Source organism: Triticum aestivum, chromosome 5A (assembly GCF_018294505.1).
Source record: "Triticum aestivum cultivar Chinese Spring chromosome 5A, IWGSC CS RefSeq v2.1, whole genome shotgun sequence".
NCBI lineage: Eukaryota > Viridiplantae > Streptophyta > Magnoliopsida > Poales > Poaceae > Triticum > Triticum aestivum.
Genome location: NC_057806.1, coordinates 608,682,047 through 608,696,081, shown reverse-complemented (window position 1 = coordinate 608,696,081; position 14,035 = coordinate 608,682,047). Strand labels below are relative to the sequence as shown.

The 14,035-nt window shown below is 51.6% G+C and overlaps 2 protein-coding genes and 1 non-coding gene across 7 annotated transcripts; 2 read left to right on the top strand and 1 right to left on the bottom strand.

The window, feature by feature from the left end:
* The first annotated feature begins 942 nt into the window (after positions 1–942).
* Positions 943–4,274, top strand: LOC123105283 (uncharacterized). Of its 2 annotated transcripts, none has more exons than XM_044527322.1 (5): positions 943–1,235; positions 1,612–1,752; positions 2,058–2,995; positions 3,119–3,259; positions 3,809–4,274. In XM_044527322.1, the coding sequence occupies exons 1-5, from the start codon at positions 1,193–1,195 to the stop codon at positions 4,139–4,141; spliced, it is 1,596 nt and encodes a 531-aa protein (XP_044383257.1). In that variant the 5' UTR covers positions 943–1,192; the 3' UTR covers positions 4,142–4,274. The 2 variants fall into 2 exon arrangements, with proteins under 2 accessions (XP_044383257.1, XP_044383256.1); XM_044527321.1 differs by having other exon boundaries at positions 951–1,235; positions 1,609–1,752.
* A 125-nt stretch (positions 4,275–4,399) lies between these two features.
* Positions 4,400–4,473, top strand: TRNAV-AAC (transfer RNA valine (anticodon AAC)). The gene has a single exon. It is a non-coding gene; the product is annotated as a tRNA-Val (tRNA).
* On the bottom strand, positions 4,441–13,369 carry LOC123105284 (transcription factor PHYTOCHROME INTERACTING FACTOR-LIKE 13). Of its 4 annotated transcripts, none has more exons than XR_006450778.1 (10): positions 12,705–13,369; positions 12,492–12,557; positions 11,842–12,391; positions 11,633–11,731; positions 11,471–11,536; positions 11,254–11,319; positions 10,842–11,129; positions 10,597–10,734; positions 5,225–5,749; positions 4,441–5,133 (listed from the first exon to the last, which is right to left on the bottom strand). XR_006450778.1 is itself a non-coding variant. In XM_044527323.1 (8 exons), exons 2-8 carry the CDS (start codon positions 12,536–12,538, stop codon positions 10,612–10,614), a joined length of 1,239 nt encoding a protein of 412 aa, XP_044383258.1. In that variant the 5' UTR covers positions 12,539–12,557; positions 12,680–13,235; the 3' UTR covers positions 10,147–10,611. The 4 variants fall into 4 exon arrangements, 1 of the variants encoding a protein (XP_044383258.1); XR_006450777.1 differs by having other exon boundaries at positions 12,680–13,367; XR_006450776.1 differs by having other exon boundaries at positions 4,441–5,120; positions 12,680–13,233.
* Positions 13,370–14,035: the final 666 nt, after the last annotated feature.

The following is a 14,035-nucleotide window of genomic DNA, read 5'->3' as shown; positions in this document are numbered from 1 at the left end:
AAACCTGATGAGTGTGGTGTATGTTTGCAAATATACATCCATGAATGCATTGTATCACCTCCCATTTTGTGTTGTTGAGAATTCCGGTAGTTTCCTACCAAACATTATTTTTGTGTCCAAATGCAAGTTATTATTTGTAGAGAATGCAGTATATTTACTATAATATGATAATATTTCCTATTAGCTTTCAACCGTTAACCAATTTAATTGATGCACACATTCCGCAGCAACGCGCAGGGTGTTATCTAGTATCAGCAATGAACGAGGACGGGTTAATAGTAGTACTAAGTGAAATAAAATCCATAGCGGCAAAATGTCAGTACATACAATAGAAAGAAGCACGGACTATCCTCAAAAAAAAAGAAGAACGGACTGACAATAAAGGTTGGTGCAGAATTCACTGCCCATAAAACAAGTAGAGAAGTACGCAGTAATTAATAAAGGAAGGCAGGAAGCAGCTTGGCTTACTCGCAGTTACGCGTCGGTTCATGCTTTCCCCGAAAACTGCAGCTTGGCTTAGGCTGGTTGTAATGGGGAGTATCATATATTAGTATCATGCATATGATACTGGTGTATGATACCACACCCGTAATGCATAGTATTATATGTTGGTATCATACAGGACTACATTTATTGTCATGCATGACAGAAAGCAGCACATCATTTAATATGATATGATACTCCGAAGCATCTCTTTTTTCATTTATTTTTATGCCACCTCATCAAAATTGCTTGGTTGACATGCATGATACTACCTATAATACTCCCATTATGGGCAGCCTTACTCGCAGTTACACGTAATTTCAGAAGCTGATATGTATTCTACAAAAAGTGTTTGGGCCGTTGGATGGGGAGTAGGGGCCGGGATCGACGGCACAGAGGCACACCGAGCGGGACAAAGAGTCGGACCGCGGGACTGGTGAGTTGAGTACAACTTGTCTTCCCCCATATATCCCCCGGCCCCTACCCCGACCCCCGGCCAACGAACTCGACGGAAAATCTACCGGCAATTCCCTCCCCTGCCCAGTGCGATTTCCGGCCGGTGCCGGTGCCGGTGTCGGTGTTGGTGTGTGTGCCGCCTCGACTCCCCCGCCCCTGCGTTCGTATCGTGGTCTCTCCGAAGTCCAAACCCTCCTCCTCCTCCACCCCCTAGGAACCGCCGATCCCTGGTCGGTCGACCCTCGCCGGCGGCATGAGCCGCGCATCACCGTGGACGCCGGCAAACCTACAACCAGGTCTCCTCTCCCTCTCGATCGGCCGATCAGTGCCCTCGACTCGATCGCAACTCTATTTTTAGCACGGTAGGATTATTAATTAATTGCTAACTTGTGAATCGAATAGCCCACCCAAACACGTTTTGCTTACCCTAGTTGGGGCCTAGGGTTGTCCGCCGGTGTGAGATTAAGGCAGTCCCCTCGTTCGAATAGATGATGGTTGAGGTAATTTCGCGCATTCGGTCTCATGGGATGTCACTTGTCAGTATAATATAGCACTACAACGCTTCCAAGATGTAACTACTAGTTGAATTTGGTGTGCTTAGGCCTGAACTGAAAATCACATTCATGGTTCTCAACTGAACCAATGCGGATTAATTGCTCTGATTTCCAGCAGATTGTCGCGAGGATAAGAAGAGGAGATTACCCCAAGGTCACACTGGAAAGGTCGTAAGCAGCAGCGGATCGGCACATGAAGATCTCGACGACATGTTTGCGTCGCTGTCCATCGACAGCGTCCTCGCTCAAGAAAATTCAGGTTGCACCGCTACTTCCATTTGTCCGTGATCCCATTTATTTATAGCCGTTTAATATCAAATGAATTGTTTCTTAGAAAGTACTACATAATCGTATCTTGTGCCATCATTATATGGTGTGCAAAGGTTGCCTCTGCTGGTCAAATTTCCCATATCTAGGCTTATGCCCAATTGATGCTTGGTGCAGGAAATCCAACTCCTACCTCTCTTATTTCGAGTCACAAATATGATACTTGTATTATAGTATTATTAGGCTGTCTATTCCTTTGATGTTAGCAACGATAAATCTATCTTACATTTCTTTCAGGAGATCGTTCCAAGGACAGGAAGAGAAAATCATGCCAAGAAAGTGCTGGAAATTTGACTAACGCTTTATCGGATGATGTTTTGGAAAACATGTTTGCGTCGCTTTCGATCGATTCTAGAGTGACAAGTACTGCTTCCACAAGATCGGGGAAAGGATCTTTTATTATTCTTGATGACAATATTCTCGCTGGAGGTAATTCAGATTGCACCACTTCCACTGACTCTAGGAGGCCAAGGTCAGAGGTATTCATTGAAAGGGTAAATGACCTGTTGCTGCACCATGATGGAACTGGTGTTCGAGTGTTCGAGGTTCGTTTTGATTTGAACTCCACTCATGCTGCCCACCTTGACAAATGGGTCCAGTTTGCGTCAGAGGCGGGTGCACAAGATGTGAAACTTAGCTTGTGTAAAGACATGACATCTTGTCCGGAGCATTTGGTGACTGCAAATCGTTATAACTTCCCTTTGCATTGCTTTGGCGATGGGCGACAAAGATCCTCGATGCGGAAGCTAGACCTGACGAATTGCATATTCACGCCACCGCTGGATTCCAGTGCCTTTTCCTCCCTTGTATGCCTTTATCTAGTACGTGCCACAATAACCGACGCCGGCGTCCAGAACATTTGCTCTTGCTGCCCTATTCTCCGCCATTTGAGACTGGCACGATGTGACGATCTTGTTAATGTAAGGATTTCCCATGAAGTGCTGATATGTTTGGATATATTTCGTTGCAAAAAGCTGGTGAGTGTTGAGATTCACGCCACCTGCCTACTCATCTTCGAGTATGATGGGCATGAGGTACACATCAATTATGCTAGTACCCCCAGTATGAGGTTTTTGGCAAATAATTTCAAGAACCGAAATAGTTATCTTTCGGACGGTGTAGAAGCCATGAAAAGGATCAGAAAAATCACCTTGACATTTCTTTGGCCATCGGAGGTTAGTTCAGATCTATGTGTTTTGTTCCCCTATCTTCAAGTGTTATGTAGTCACTCAGTTAGCAGTTTCTAACTGTTGTAGTGATAATGAATTTCCATAACTGCTTCATTTGCTCTTCTGCAGAAGCCCAGTTATACACTTTACGCGATCAAATTCCCAGCATTACAGTTCATCAACCTATTTATTTTGCCATCTTGGAATAATGTTCGTGGAGTAGCTTATCTCGTCAAGGCAACTCCTTATCTTAAAAGACTCCGGCTAGAAGTATGTCCTAAATGCTCTCCTTGTTGTTCTTCTTCAGATAAAAAAATAGAATGTAATTTTCCTTTTTACATACAGATAAAAGAATGAATTATCTTAGTCCTCTCTATGTTACACTATTTGCCTTCTAGGATACGATAAATGAAACTACTCCATGCAACATACTTGGGCCGACGGATCAAATACTAGCATTTATCATTAGTTTTACATTCTCCTCTTATGTATATCATAACCTTCTTGAGGTCTGTATAAAGTAAACAACCCTTGTTCTGTTTCCAAGTCCTGAAATGAAGTCATCTAGAATTATAAAACCATGGCACAATTTTCTTAAGATGGTATCAAGCATTTAATTCGAAGCCATGTAATTCGTCAAATTTGAAGTGAGCTTCATACTAGCTTGTGCGTCACAATTTCCTACACATACCTATAATATACTGATGCTTATGCTAGTGAATGGTAGTGAGTACCAGAAGAGCCTTGGAATATTTGGGTCTTTGAATCTCACATCACTACATCATGGACTCACTGTCCTTGGGCCTTCCTTGTATGCAGGCACGCAGCGGAGACCACCATTATCGGGACGACGTCCAGGTCAGCTGGCCCGAGGGCATCTCTCTCAAGAGGCTCCGTTTCATCACCGTGGGCGGTTTCGCCGCCCAGGCCCCGCTGGTCGAGCTCTTGGTGTGCCTGGTGCACGCGGGCGCCCCACCATCTCTGCAAAGGGCTGGGCAGGTGGGTCAGGGAGGAAGACGTCGGCGACAAGCCTGCGAGGGACCGCGCGAGGGAGACCCTCCGCTCACTGTGACTGAGAGCTGGCCAGATTTTTGTTTTGTTTTGTGGGGTAGCTGGCTAGACAAGAGCCCGGAGTTCCTTGTGGACAGCTAGGCTGATTGACTGTAATCGTCTGTTAACTCTGTACTCCCTCCATTCTAAAATAGATGACTCAACTTTGTACTATCTATTTTGAAACGGAGGAAATACTAATAAAGCTCCACAAAGTTTCGATGCAAAAGAAAAATGAAAGGTGCCCGCCCTCTCCTATCCGAAATTTGTGCCAATTTGCCCAACCTGTAGCTCTACGGACCCTTTCTTCCATGAATGCTGGACAAATATATTCGTTTATGATAGAAGCATACCACTCAAGGTTTCGTGGTGTAGTTGGTTATCACGTCAGTCTAACACACTGAAGGTCTCCGGTTCGAACCCGGGCGAAGCCAATTTTTATTTCTATCCTCCTTTTTTTTTTTGCAAAATCTATTTTTGCTACTTGTTCATCCAACACATAGCCACACTTCGAGACACAGGCAGAAACCCTTCTACCACGACGCATGCAACTGACAAACTGTACAGAATCCAGGAAAACAACGGCACAGCACAGCACAAGGAGAGACAAAATTATTTGGCTCAAACACGCGTCGAAGCGCGTCATTTTCATCCAGAAGAAAAGCGCCGAGATTGCAACAGGTGAGCAGCAAGTTCCAGGGGAATCCGGCATCTTACCAGTTGCGGTAGACAGGAAAGCTCAGGGGATACGATACGATCCCACGGCCAGTTGCACCGGGCAGGCCCCGGTGAGCAGCATCTGAATCTGGTAGTTGCCAGGAGGACCATGTAACAACAGCAGCCTGCACTTGGCTTGGGCTGGGCTGGGTGCCGTGGACTCCAGGCAAAAGCAGGAGAGAAACCGCAAACTCTTGTATCACCACAGAACTTCCCTCCCAGAATGTGAGCCACAGGAGCGAGGATGCTCGCCGAGGGAGCTTTGCCGATAAGCATAACGCCGGAGTGACTGTGCGCACACGCTCGCAGGCGGGCACGGCGAAGCGGACAGCTCCGTGGCGGCCCCGGCAACTTCGTTCTTCGCCTGCAGACCAAATCTTCCCACAAAAAGGAAGTTATGGTGTTAAAGAGAGATGCAACATAGGTAAGAGGCCAGTGTGGTAGGCAATCTTGATTGGTCTGTAGTACCTTGGCTTTAAAGAAGAGCAAGGTTTTGATATCCAATAAGCTTCTGTAGGACATAACTGTTTTGACCCCTTCTGTTCCTCCCCCACTGGATCTGGTTGGTTGGATGTTGGCCATTTGACAACAAGAACTTGAAACCTTTTCTTTTCCCTTCTCTTGATTAAACCAGACGTCTCGGAGACGATAATACCAATAAAACAAAAATTAAAGGTAAAGCTTGCCATAGAAGTATATTTTCAAATGGGTGCAAACCTAATACTATCATGGTTAGTACATTTTTGTATAGAAAGTTGTGAGTAGTATGCACAGAGGGAATTGGAGTTAGACGTGTACTGATGATATACTTTTCCGACATAAATGGGAGGGAACAGTGTTATCAGCATTTACAAATACTTCTAGTGTTTATGTCGGACGCATATTGATCGAGACATATAACAGCAATATGGGTACTATCTTCTCATCATGTTAGTATTTTCAGAAAATTCCAGAAAGATGGCCCATGTGCAGGTCGGCGACACAGTCCATACCCTGTAAATGTCAAGAAAGGGATGGTTAAACCAAGTGGTTCTGAGTTCTCAAGTTATCCACGTCTTCACTGATGATGAAATGGACGCGCAACTGTAAAAATTTATCGACAGTGTTCAAAGGTGTCAAAACTAGAAAGATTGGCACCAACGTATAGTCGATTATATGACAGATCAGATGAAAACAACTGGTCAGCTTTCATATGCGGCCCACCCGGAGGGATCCCCGGCTCTGCCCATTCGCGAGCGAGCAGAGCTTCGCGCGGCTGCCCGTAACCTGGAGCCAGGTACACCCCCCGTCCCCCCCTCTGCTTCGTCTTGTTCCTTCTCTGCACTAGAAGCTATCCCCCTAGGCAGCCTTGCCAAAGTGGCCTCCGACTCTGCGATTATTTTCAGGGGGGAGGTTGGCCCCCCTTTAGTTCAGATAGCTGCCATCCGGGCCCGCGAGATCCTTGAGGGGAAGCTTGCCGAGGCCCGTGCTGCTCTCCTTCCCCCCCCCCCCCCGACGCCCCTGCGGACGGGATCCCTCCCTCTTCCTCCGGGCCGCGGCGACCGGCTCCCCCACCTCCGAGCGAGATCCGAGGCCGTACCCGCTCCCGCACTGCCGCTCTTCGCGCGCAGAGTGCCTCCCGTGTCCTGGGGTCAAGCAGCCCCCCGATGGCCCCATAATGCGGGCCCTCTTCTGGAACATCTGTGGCTTCGGCCATGATGGTCGTCGCCGCCAACTTGTGGAGTACATGCGAGAGGAACACATCGACATCGTTGCTATCCAGGAGACCATGCGTCGCGAATTCTCGCTCCCCGAGCTCGATCGTTTGAGTTCCCACCTCTTTGCGTGGCACTGGCTCCCTTCTAGTGGGAGCTCGGGCCACTCGGGTGGCATCCTTTTAGGCGTAAAGGATGCCACATTCGAGGTGGGCAGTATGGACCGGGGGGAATTCTATGTCAGCATGGAGCTCTTCGAGAGATCTCTCAACTTCAAATGGGAGATCATCATTGTCTACGGGCCTGCCGACCATAGTAGGTCGACTGCCTTCCTCGAGGAGCTTCATCTTAAAATCTCGGCAGCCTCCCTCCCCGTGGTGGTGGGTGGCGACTTTAACCTGCTGCGCGTGGCGGCAGACAAGAGCAACGGCAATGTGTGCTTTGCCAGAATGCAGATGTTTAATGACTTCATCGCTGACCTCGCCCTTCGGGAGATTGATAGGATTGGTGCGCGGTTCACCTGGACCAATCGACAATCTTCCCCGACCCAGTCCGTGTTGGACAGGGTCCTTGTCTCCCCGGATTGGGACCTCCGCTGCCCCCTCTCCTCTCTCCGCGCCATCACTAGGATTGGCTCGGACCATGTCCCCCTCCTTCTCTCCTCTGCGGACGATCGCCCGCCGATCACTCCTCGCTTCCGCTTTGAGACCTTCTGGATCTCCCAGGCAGGATTCACGGACGCGGTTTGCGCCCGGTGGATTGAGGCCCGAGCCCACCCCCATCCCAGGCCTCCCTCGGCTATTGACACGTGGCATTTCTGTGCGAAACGTGGTAGACAGTTTATGAAGGGATGGGGGGCCAACCTTGGGCGAGATGCCAGAGAGCGCAAGAAAGCGCTGCTTTCCGCGATTCAAGCTCTTGACCTACGGGCTGACTCGGTGGGTTTGTCTCCGGATGAGTGGCTCTCCCGTTATGCCCTCGAAGACCAACTCTCCGTGATCCACTCTGATGAGGAGGCCTATTGGCGCATTCGGGGCGCCCAGAAGTGGGTCCTGAAGGGTGATGCGAATACCGCTTACTTCCAGGCGATCGCCAACGGTCGCCGTAGGCGCAACACCATCCCCCTCCTTTGGGATGGGGACACTCTTCTTCAGGACCCTCGCGACATCCGGTCTCATGTCGATGGCTTCTATCGGTCCCTTTTCTCCGCCGCTCCTCGGAGCGGCGTTTCCCTCGCCCAGGATTGTTGGGCCGGTATTCAGCTAGTCTCCAGGGCGGAGAATGCCGCCCTGACGGCTCCCTTCTCCGAGCAGGAGGTCTGGGAGGCTATCAAGGGGATGAATTCCTCTTCGGCTCCTGGTCCTGATGGCCTCCCTGTTATTTTCTTCCAGACCTTCTGGAACGTGATTAAACCCGAGGTCATGGCCATCTTTGAGGAATTCTTTGTGGGTGCCATCGACCTAGGTCGCCTCAACTATGGGATCATCTCCCTCATCCCCAAGGTCCCTGGGGCGTCCGACATCCGCCAGTTCCGGCCGATCACGGTCATTAATGTGATCTTCCGGATCTTGGCCAAAGGGTACGCCAATAGGGTGACCCTGCTGGCTGACCGGATTACGCATCCTAACCAGTCGGCCTTCATTAGAGGACGATATATCCTGGATGGTGTTTTGGTCCTCCATGAGGTCCTTCACGAGGTCCGGTCCAAACACCTCAAGGCGGTTTTCTTGAAGATCGATTTTCACAAAGCCTATGACTCGGTCAGCTGGACTTTCCTTAGAGAAGTCCTTCTTCGGAAGGGCTTTGATGACCGCTGGATCACTAGAGTCATGCAAATGGTCTCTTGCGGTCGCACGGCGGTTAACATCAACGGCGAGGTTGGTCCCTTCTTCCCTACCCTCTGTGGGGTTCGCCAGGGCGACCCCTTCTCCCCGTTCCTCTTCAATATGGTGGTGGACGCCTTGGCTGCCATTCTTGATAAGGCCAAGGCGGCTGGCCACATTCGTGGGATTACCCCACATCTCTCTGGGGGATCCGGGATTTCCATCCTTCAGTATGCTGACGACACGATCATCATGGTCGAAGGCTCGGAGATGGACATCGCCAACCTCAAGTTCCTCCTTCTATGCTTCCAACAGATGTCGGGTCTCAAGATCAACTTTGATAAGAGCGACGTCATGGTAATGGGATACTCCCCCGCTGAGTCTCTGGCCATCGCCAATCGGCTTAATTGCCGCCTGGGCTCTTTCCCCACCTCCTACTTAGGGACCCCCATTAGCGACTCGCGCCTTTCTGCCGCGGACTTGAGGCCCGCTATCTCTAAGCTCCAGTCCCGGTGTGAGCCCTGGCAGGGGAGATGGCTCTCCAAGGCGGCCCGAACTATTCTTATCAACTCTTCTCTCTCTAGCCTGCTGCTGTTCCTTATGAGCTTCTATAGCCTCCATGAGTCCCTACATAAGGAGATCGCTAAGATCCAGTCTCGCTTCTACTGGGCTGGTGAGCATGATAAGCAGAAGTACCACATGGTCAGCTGGTCTGACATCTGCAAGCCCCGGGAGCAAGGTGGCCTGGGCATCATGTGCTCCAAGCGGATGAACATCGCGCTCCTCTCCCGCTGGCTCTGGCGCATCGCCCAGGGCCATGGCGGCCTCTGGTTGGACATTATCCGGACTAAATACCTTCGGGGTCAACCCCTTGCCTTCTGCCAGAGATCGGGCGGCTCCCAGTTCTGGCAGTCCACTGTTCAGCTTCTCCCGGTGCTGCGCATTGGGACCTCCATCTCCGTGGGCTCTGGCCTCTCGACTCTCTTCTGGTATGATCGTTGGGCTGGTGACTCCCCCTTCGCGGCCCGCTTCCCCGTCCTTTTCTCTATTTCCGTTGACCCCATGATATCGGTCAATAGGGCCCTTCTTGATCTGGGGCGCCTTGCCTTCCGTCGACCGTTTGGGCCGGCGGAATCCGCCGCCTGGCGTGAGTTGCTTGACTGTGTCGCATTGCACGAGCCACTGGTGGATGACAGGCCGGACCGTACCCGGTGGCGGCTCGAGCCGTCGGGCTTGTTCACCACCAAGTCGCTATATTCGGCCATCGCCCCTTCCTCCGCACCCCTCCCCTTATCGATGATCTGGATCGTTCGGGTGCCACTGAAGATTCGCATCTTCATGTGGCAATGGATCCGTGGTAGGCTTCCGTCTGGTGTGGAGGTCCGCAAGCGCAATGCCGGGGGCCCAGGCATGGCCAGCCGGTATCTGCCCGCTCTGTGGTGTCCCGGAGGACTCAAACCACATCTTCTTCTCCTGCATCTCCGCACAATTCCTCTGGAGCTGCTTTCGCGAGGTGGTCGGAGGGAATTGGTGCCACACCAACTTCCCGGACCTTTTTGCTGAACTCCAACTGTCCCCTGTATCCTCTCGCCACATTAGGTGGCTGGAAGTTGGGGTGCTTGCTTGGACGTTGTGGACCGTTCGCAATAAACTTGTGATCCAGCGCGCTCCCCTTCGTCGCCCTACTGACGCTCTCTTCAAATTCTCGGGTTTCTTGCAGCTTTGGCGGCCGCTTAGTCGCCCCTCGGACCGTGACGCCATCTCCGCCTTCATCGCCGACATCCGATCGATGGCCGTCCGCCTTTCGCCGCCGCCGCCGCCGCCACCGCCGGAGCCCGATTAGCCACCTTGTGTTGGGTGCGCTGTGATGTTGTTGTTCTCTTCTTTTTTTTTCTCTTTTTTGGGCTTGTTGAGCTGTGCCCTCAGCAGAACCTTTGTTCTTTTCCGTGAGACTCGTGTGTGTTCGTGTGGACCTATGTGGTATGTATGCTCTGTGGCAGTTGCTTTATTTATAAAGCGGGGCGTAAGCCTTTTTCGGTATGAGAAAGGTTAAGCTAAAAGAGGATTGCTTTGCATACTGCTCATCCAGACTATTCTTTTTTTAATAAAATGTGAAACAGTACACAGCTCTGGTTCCATATACAAGATGAATAATGATACGCATAAATCGGTGAGTTTTCTTTTATGTAGGGTGGCTACCACAAGAGCTTAATAAGCAGTCAAAGAATGATCAGTGCCAATGTGCTGATATGCAGCTCAAGTTATCTAGACATCACAAATGCCATTGAATAAGAAACATGTGTGGATCAGTACAACTTCTTACTAGTTCAAGGTCACTCTAAATTCCATCAGGTGCAGGTGGTTGTCCGGGCCCAGAAATTGGCACAGCAGTACAATCCGGCACTTCCGGTATCTGGCTTTTCGGTGCTACTTGTGGTGTATAAGCATATGGTCCTGCTACCTGCAAAGAATTGAAACCAAAGCTAGGTGAACAATGAAAGAGGGCTGAGAAGTCCCTTGCACCAAAATTAAGAACATAGGAGAAGTGGTACTATGGTCAGTTTATACCTGAGGTGCCGTTGCTTGCCCGCCATCTAGGTGAAGGAAATGGTTACTTGCTTCCCTCAGCTGAATGTTTTGCATCTGGTTTGCAATGTACATAGGGTTCATTGCTGGAGATGGGCTCATAGGGATGTGATTTGACAAAGAATGGTTCATGTATGGCACTCTTGCCATCTGATTTAGACCCTGTGCCGCAGGCATGCATGCCGAATTCATGCCCACGGCCATCGGCGGCATGAACTGGTGAGAACCAGGAAACATCATTGGCGCCATCCCGGTGGTCATCCACATAATCTGAGGTAGATTTCAGTCTCAATTAGGAACCAATAACTGATGCCGTATTTCTCTCTCAACAAAAAATGATGCCATTTGGGGTTAGGTCTGTGGGTTCAGGTAGAGGAAACAGTAAACTCCTAACCTGAACTTGCATTTGGAGGGACTTTAAGTACTCGATCGCCTCATCTAATATTGATGCTTTGTCAGCCTGAAATTCAATAATAAACATTGGAAAGGAAAGAAACATATGTAAGTGATAATTAGAGATGTCGCCATTCACCAACAGAAATGAATGAATCCAGGCCTTCCAGGGACTTGCACCTGATCAGAAAAGATGCATGATACTACTCATTTCTTACCTTGTTGCAGTGGGGTATGAGTTCTTGCAGTGACCGCATCTTTTCGTTGATCCGGTCCCTTCGTCTCTGCATCATCAGCACAAATTACATACACCATAAGAAACAAGCCACCTTGCTCAACTGTAAGATTGCAACACAAGTAGCATCTGACTCTGATCTCACCCTCTCTGACTGGTTATGAACTTCAGCTGCCCTGCTCCTCCGCTTCGACCCGTGCCGCCTCGACGATTTGGTCTCTTCAGTGGCCTCACACTCCACATCCTGCAATTTCCTCTTGAATTCCATTATTCAGTTTGAGCTCAAGCAAATTTTGTACAGGTGAAAAAATTGCAACTGAGCAATATAGGGACAAACCGGACCAAGGAACACACCTCGCTGCGGCTATCAGAGTCGTCTTTGCCCCTGCCCTTCCTCTTGTGGGCATGGCCGCCGCTCTCGCTCGGCAGGCCGGAGCCCCCGAAGTTGCTCCCGGACCCGCCGGACGACGAGGTGCCGGCGCCGCCGTCGCGCGTGCTGGCCTCGCGCGTCCCCTCCGACGGCGGTGCGGCGCTGGCTTCCTCCCTGCCCCCCGCCGGCACCTCCGGGACCAGGCTGCTGCCGCAGAAGGTGGAGCCGATGTCGCCACCGGTCCAGCTGGAGGCGATGCCGCTCGGCATCGGCGGCGGCGGCGGCGGCGGGGGAGGGTGGGAGCTGGGCCCCGGGAGCGCCGCGCACGCGACGTCCGGGGCGGCGCCCACCGCAATGCTGTTCCAGAGCTGCGCGTACACGTCGTTCCCCAGCGCGTCGACGTCGTCCGCGAACCACGCGGCCGTCTCCCCGCCACCGCCGGCGAGGCCGCTGGGCGCCGGCCTCGGGTGCGTCTGCGGCTGCGCGACGACGCCCCCGTTGTGCCACAGCAGCTCCACCAGGTCGTTGTCCGCGCTGCGGATGCCATGGCCCATGACTCAATCGATGGATGCCCGAACGAACGAACGAAAAAGGGGGGGAAATTTCTCAAGAAGAAAAGAAAAGAAGTCCTTACACGAGAGGCTTCTTGTGACTCGCCGCCGATCTCCCATTGCCGTCCATGCCGCCACGGCCGCCGGGACTGCAAGGAAGATCAACACTCCATTATCCATTCATCCAAGAGAGCCGAAGCAAGAAGCTTGGGCGTGGAAAGCCATCCATCAATCCCCGAAAGGAAAGAGAAGCCATCCATGGAAAACAAACCTGGAAGATGAGCGGCAAAGCAGACCTGGAAGGAAGCAGAAAGGGGAACGAGCAAGGCAGGCTACCCTGCTCCTTCTTCTAGCTCCAGCCTCCGGGCAGCAGACCCACGGGGAGGAGGATCGCTTCACTTCCAAAAAGGAACGGAGAACGAGAGGGGGAGATAGACAATCAGTCCACTGCTCCCAACTCCTGACCACTGACCTGACCTCTCGGCTGAGCACCACCACCACCACTGTTCTCCGCTCGATCAACCCAGCGCGCCGATAGTAAGAACCACTGGAGAAGTGACAAGACAAGTCTCCTCCCCTCCCTTCTCCTGTATTTCTTGGCGAACCGGAGCAGAGCAGGAGCAGGCGAGCAGCTTCAGGCAGTGAGTCGAGGTATATGTACGGAGCGCTTGTCCCCTCTCTCGCTCGGAAAGGGGGCGAGGAAGAAGAGGAGCAGAGCAGCGCTGCGGCAGTGGCAGGACCCGTGGGAGAATTGGCTTGGATTTTTCTCGACGGGAAGCCGAGATTTTTTTCGCGCGGTTGGATGGCGGAGCGGCAGCGGCGCTCGGCGTCCTTGTCGGATCTCCTTGGCGCCGGGGGCTAGTGCCGGTCCTCGGAATCGGCGGCTTTGGACTCGAACTGGACCAGAAGCCAACCCCCGATGGATGCACCGCCTGATTCGCTGGATCCTTGCCTTCCTTCTTTATGCTCACACTTCATTCATGCATTTGGCGATGTTCTTCTGCCACTAATATGGGCAACTTGGCGATGTTGCATGTGCCGCGGATTAGCTCAATGGTCTTTCATAATCCAGTGGACTACTAGGTACTTCAGTTCAAGAAAAGGTATATTAGGTGAAAGCATTCCTCAAACACCACCCTATGGTTCGGGTGGATGGCCCGATCAGTGACCGGTCAAGAAATCGTGAATCAGCCGCATCCCTCGTATTGGCCCGTCCGAGCTGACCGGCATCCTTCATATTCAGATCATATCTAAGGCGGATATGAAGAGGCCCGGACACGTCCTCCACGTCAGATCCGACACACACAAGTCCCCCTGACCCACATATATCCGTGTCATCCGCATCCAGGACCAAACCCTAGAAACTCCACTCCATTCCCAAGCTCTTGGCCAGCCTTTTCTAACATGACAGGCAGCGGATCCGACACCGAGATCTCTTGATCCGTCGAATGAGACCTCATCTTATGCGAGGACGAGGAGTTGGCCGTCCAGATGGGTTTCCGCCGGTCTCTGGAGGAAACCCCAGCTCCGCGGTCAGAGTCACTTCGATGCAAATCCATTGCGTCGGTACAAATGGCGCTTGGACTGCCCCCCTCCCCCCCCCCCCAAAAAAAAAGAGGTCTAGACG

Bases quoted from the DNA above. Each gene is read 5' to 3' on its own strand.
- LOC123105283 (XM_044527321.1), top strand. From the start codon at position 1,193: ATGAGCCGCGCATCACCGTGGACGCCGGCAAACCTACAACCAG. The intron at 1,753-2,057 runs GTTGCACCGCTA...CATTTCTTTCAG, and splicing joins CCTCGCTCAAGAAAATTCAG to GAGATCGTTCCAAGGACAGG. The intron at 2,996-3,118 runs GTTAGTTCAGAT...GCTCTTCTGCAG, and splicing joins CATTTCTTTGGCCATCGGAG to AAGCCCAGTTATACACTTTA.
- LOC123105284 (XM_044527323.1), bottom strand. From the start codon at position 12,538: ATGGACGGCAATGGGAGATCGGCGGCGAGTCACAAGAAGCCTCTCGT. The intron at 12,392-12,491 runs GTAAGGACTTCT...TGGCATCCGCAG, and splicing joins AGTCACAAGAAGCCTCTCGT to CGCGGACAACGACCTGGTGG. The intron at 10,735-10,841 runs GTATAAACTGAC...AATTCTTTGCAG, and splicing joins GGCAAGCAACGGCACCTCAG to GTAGCAGGACCATATGCTTA.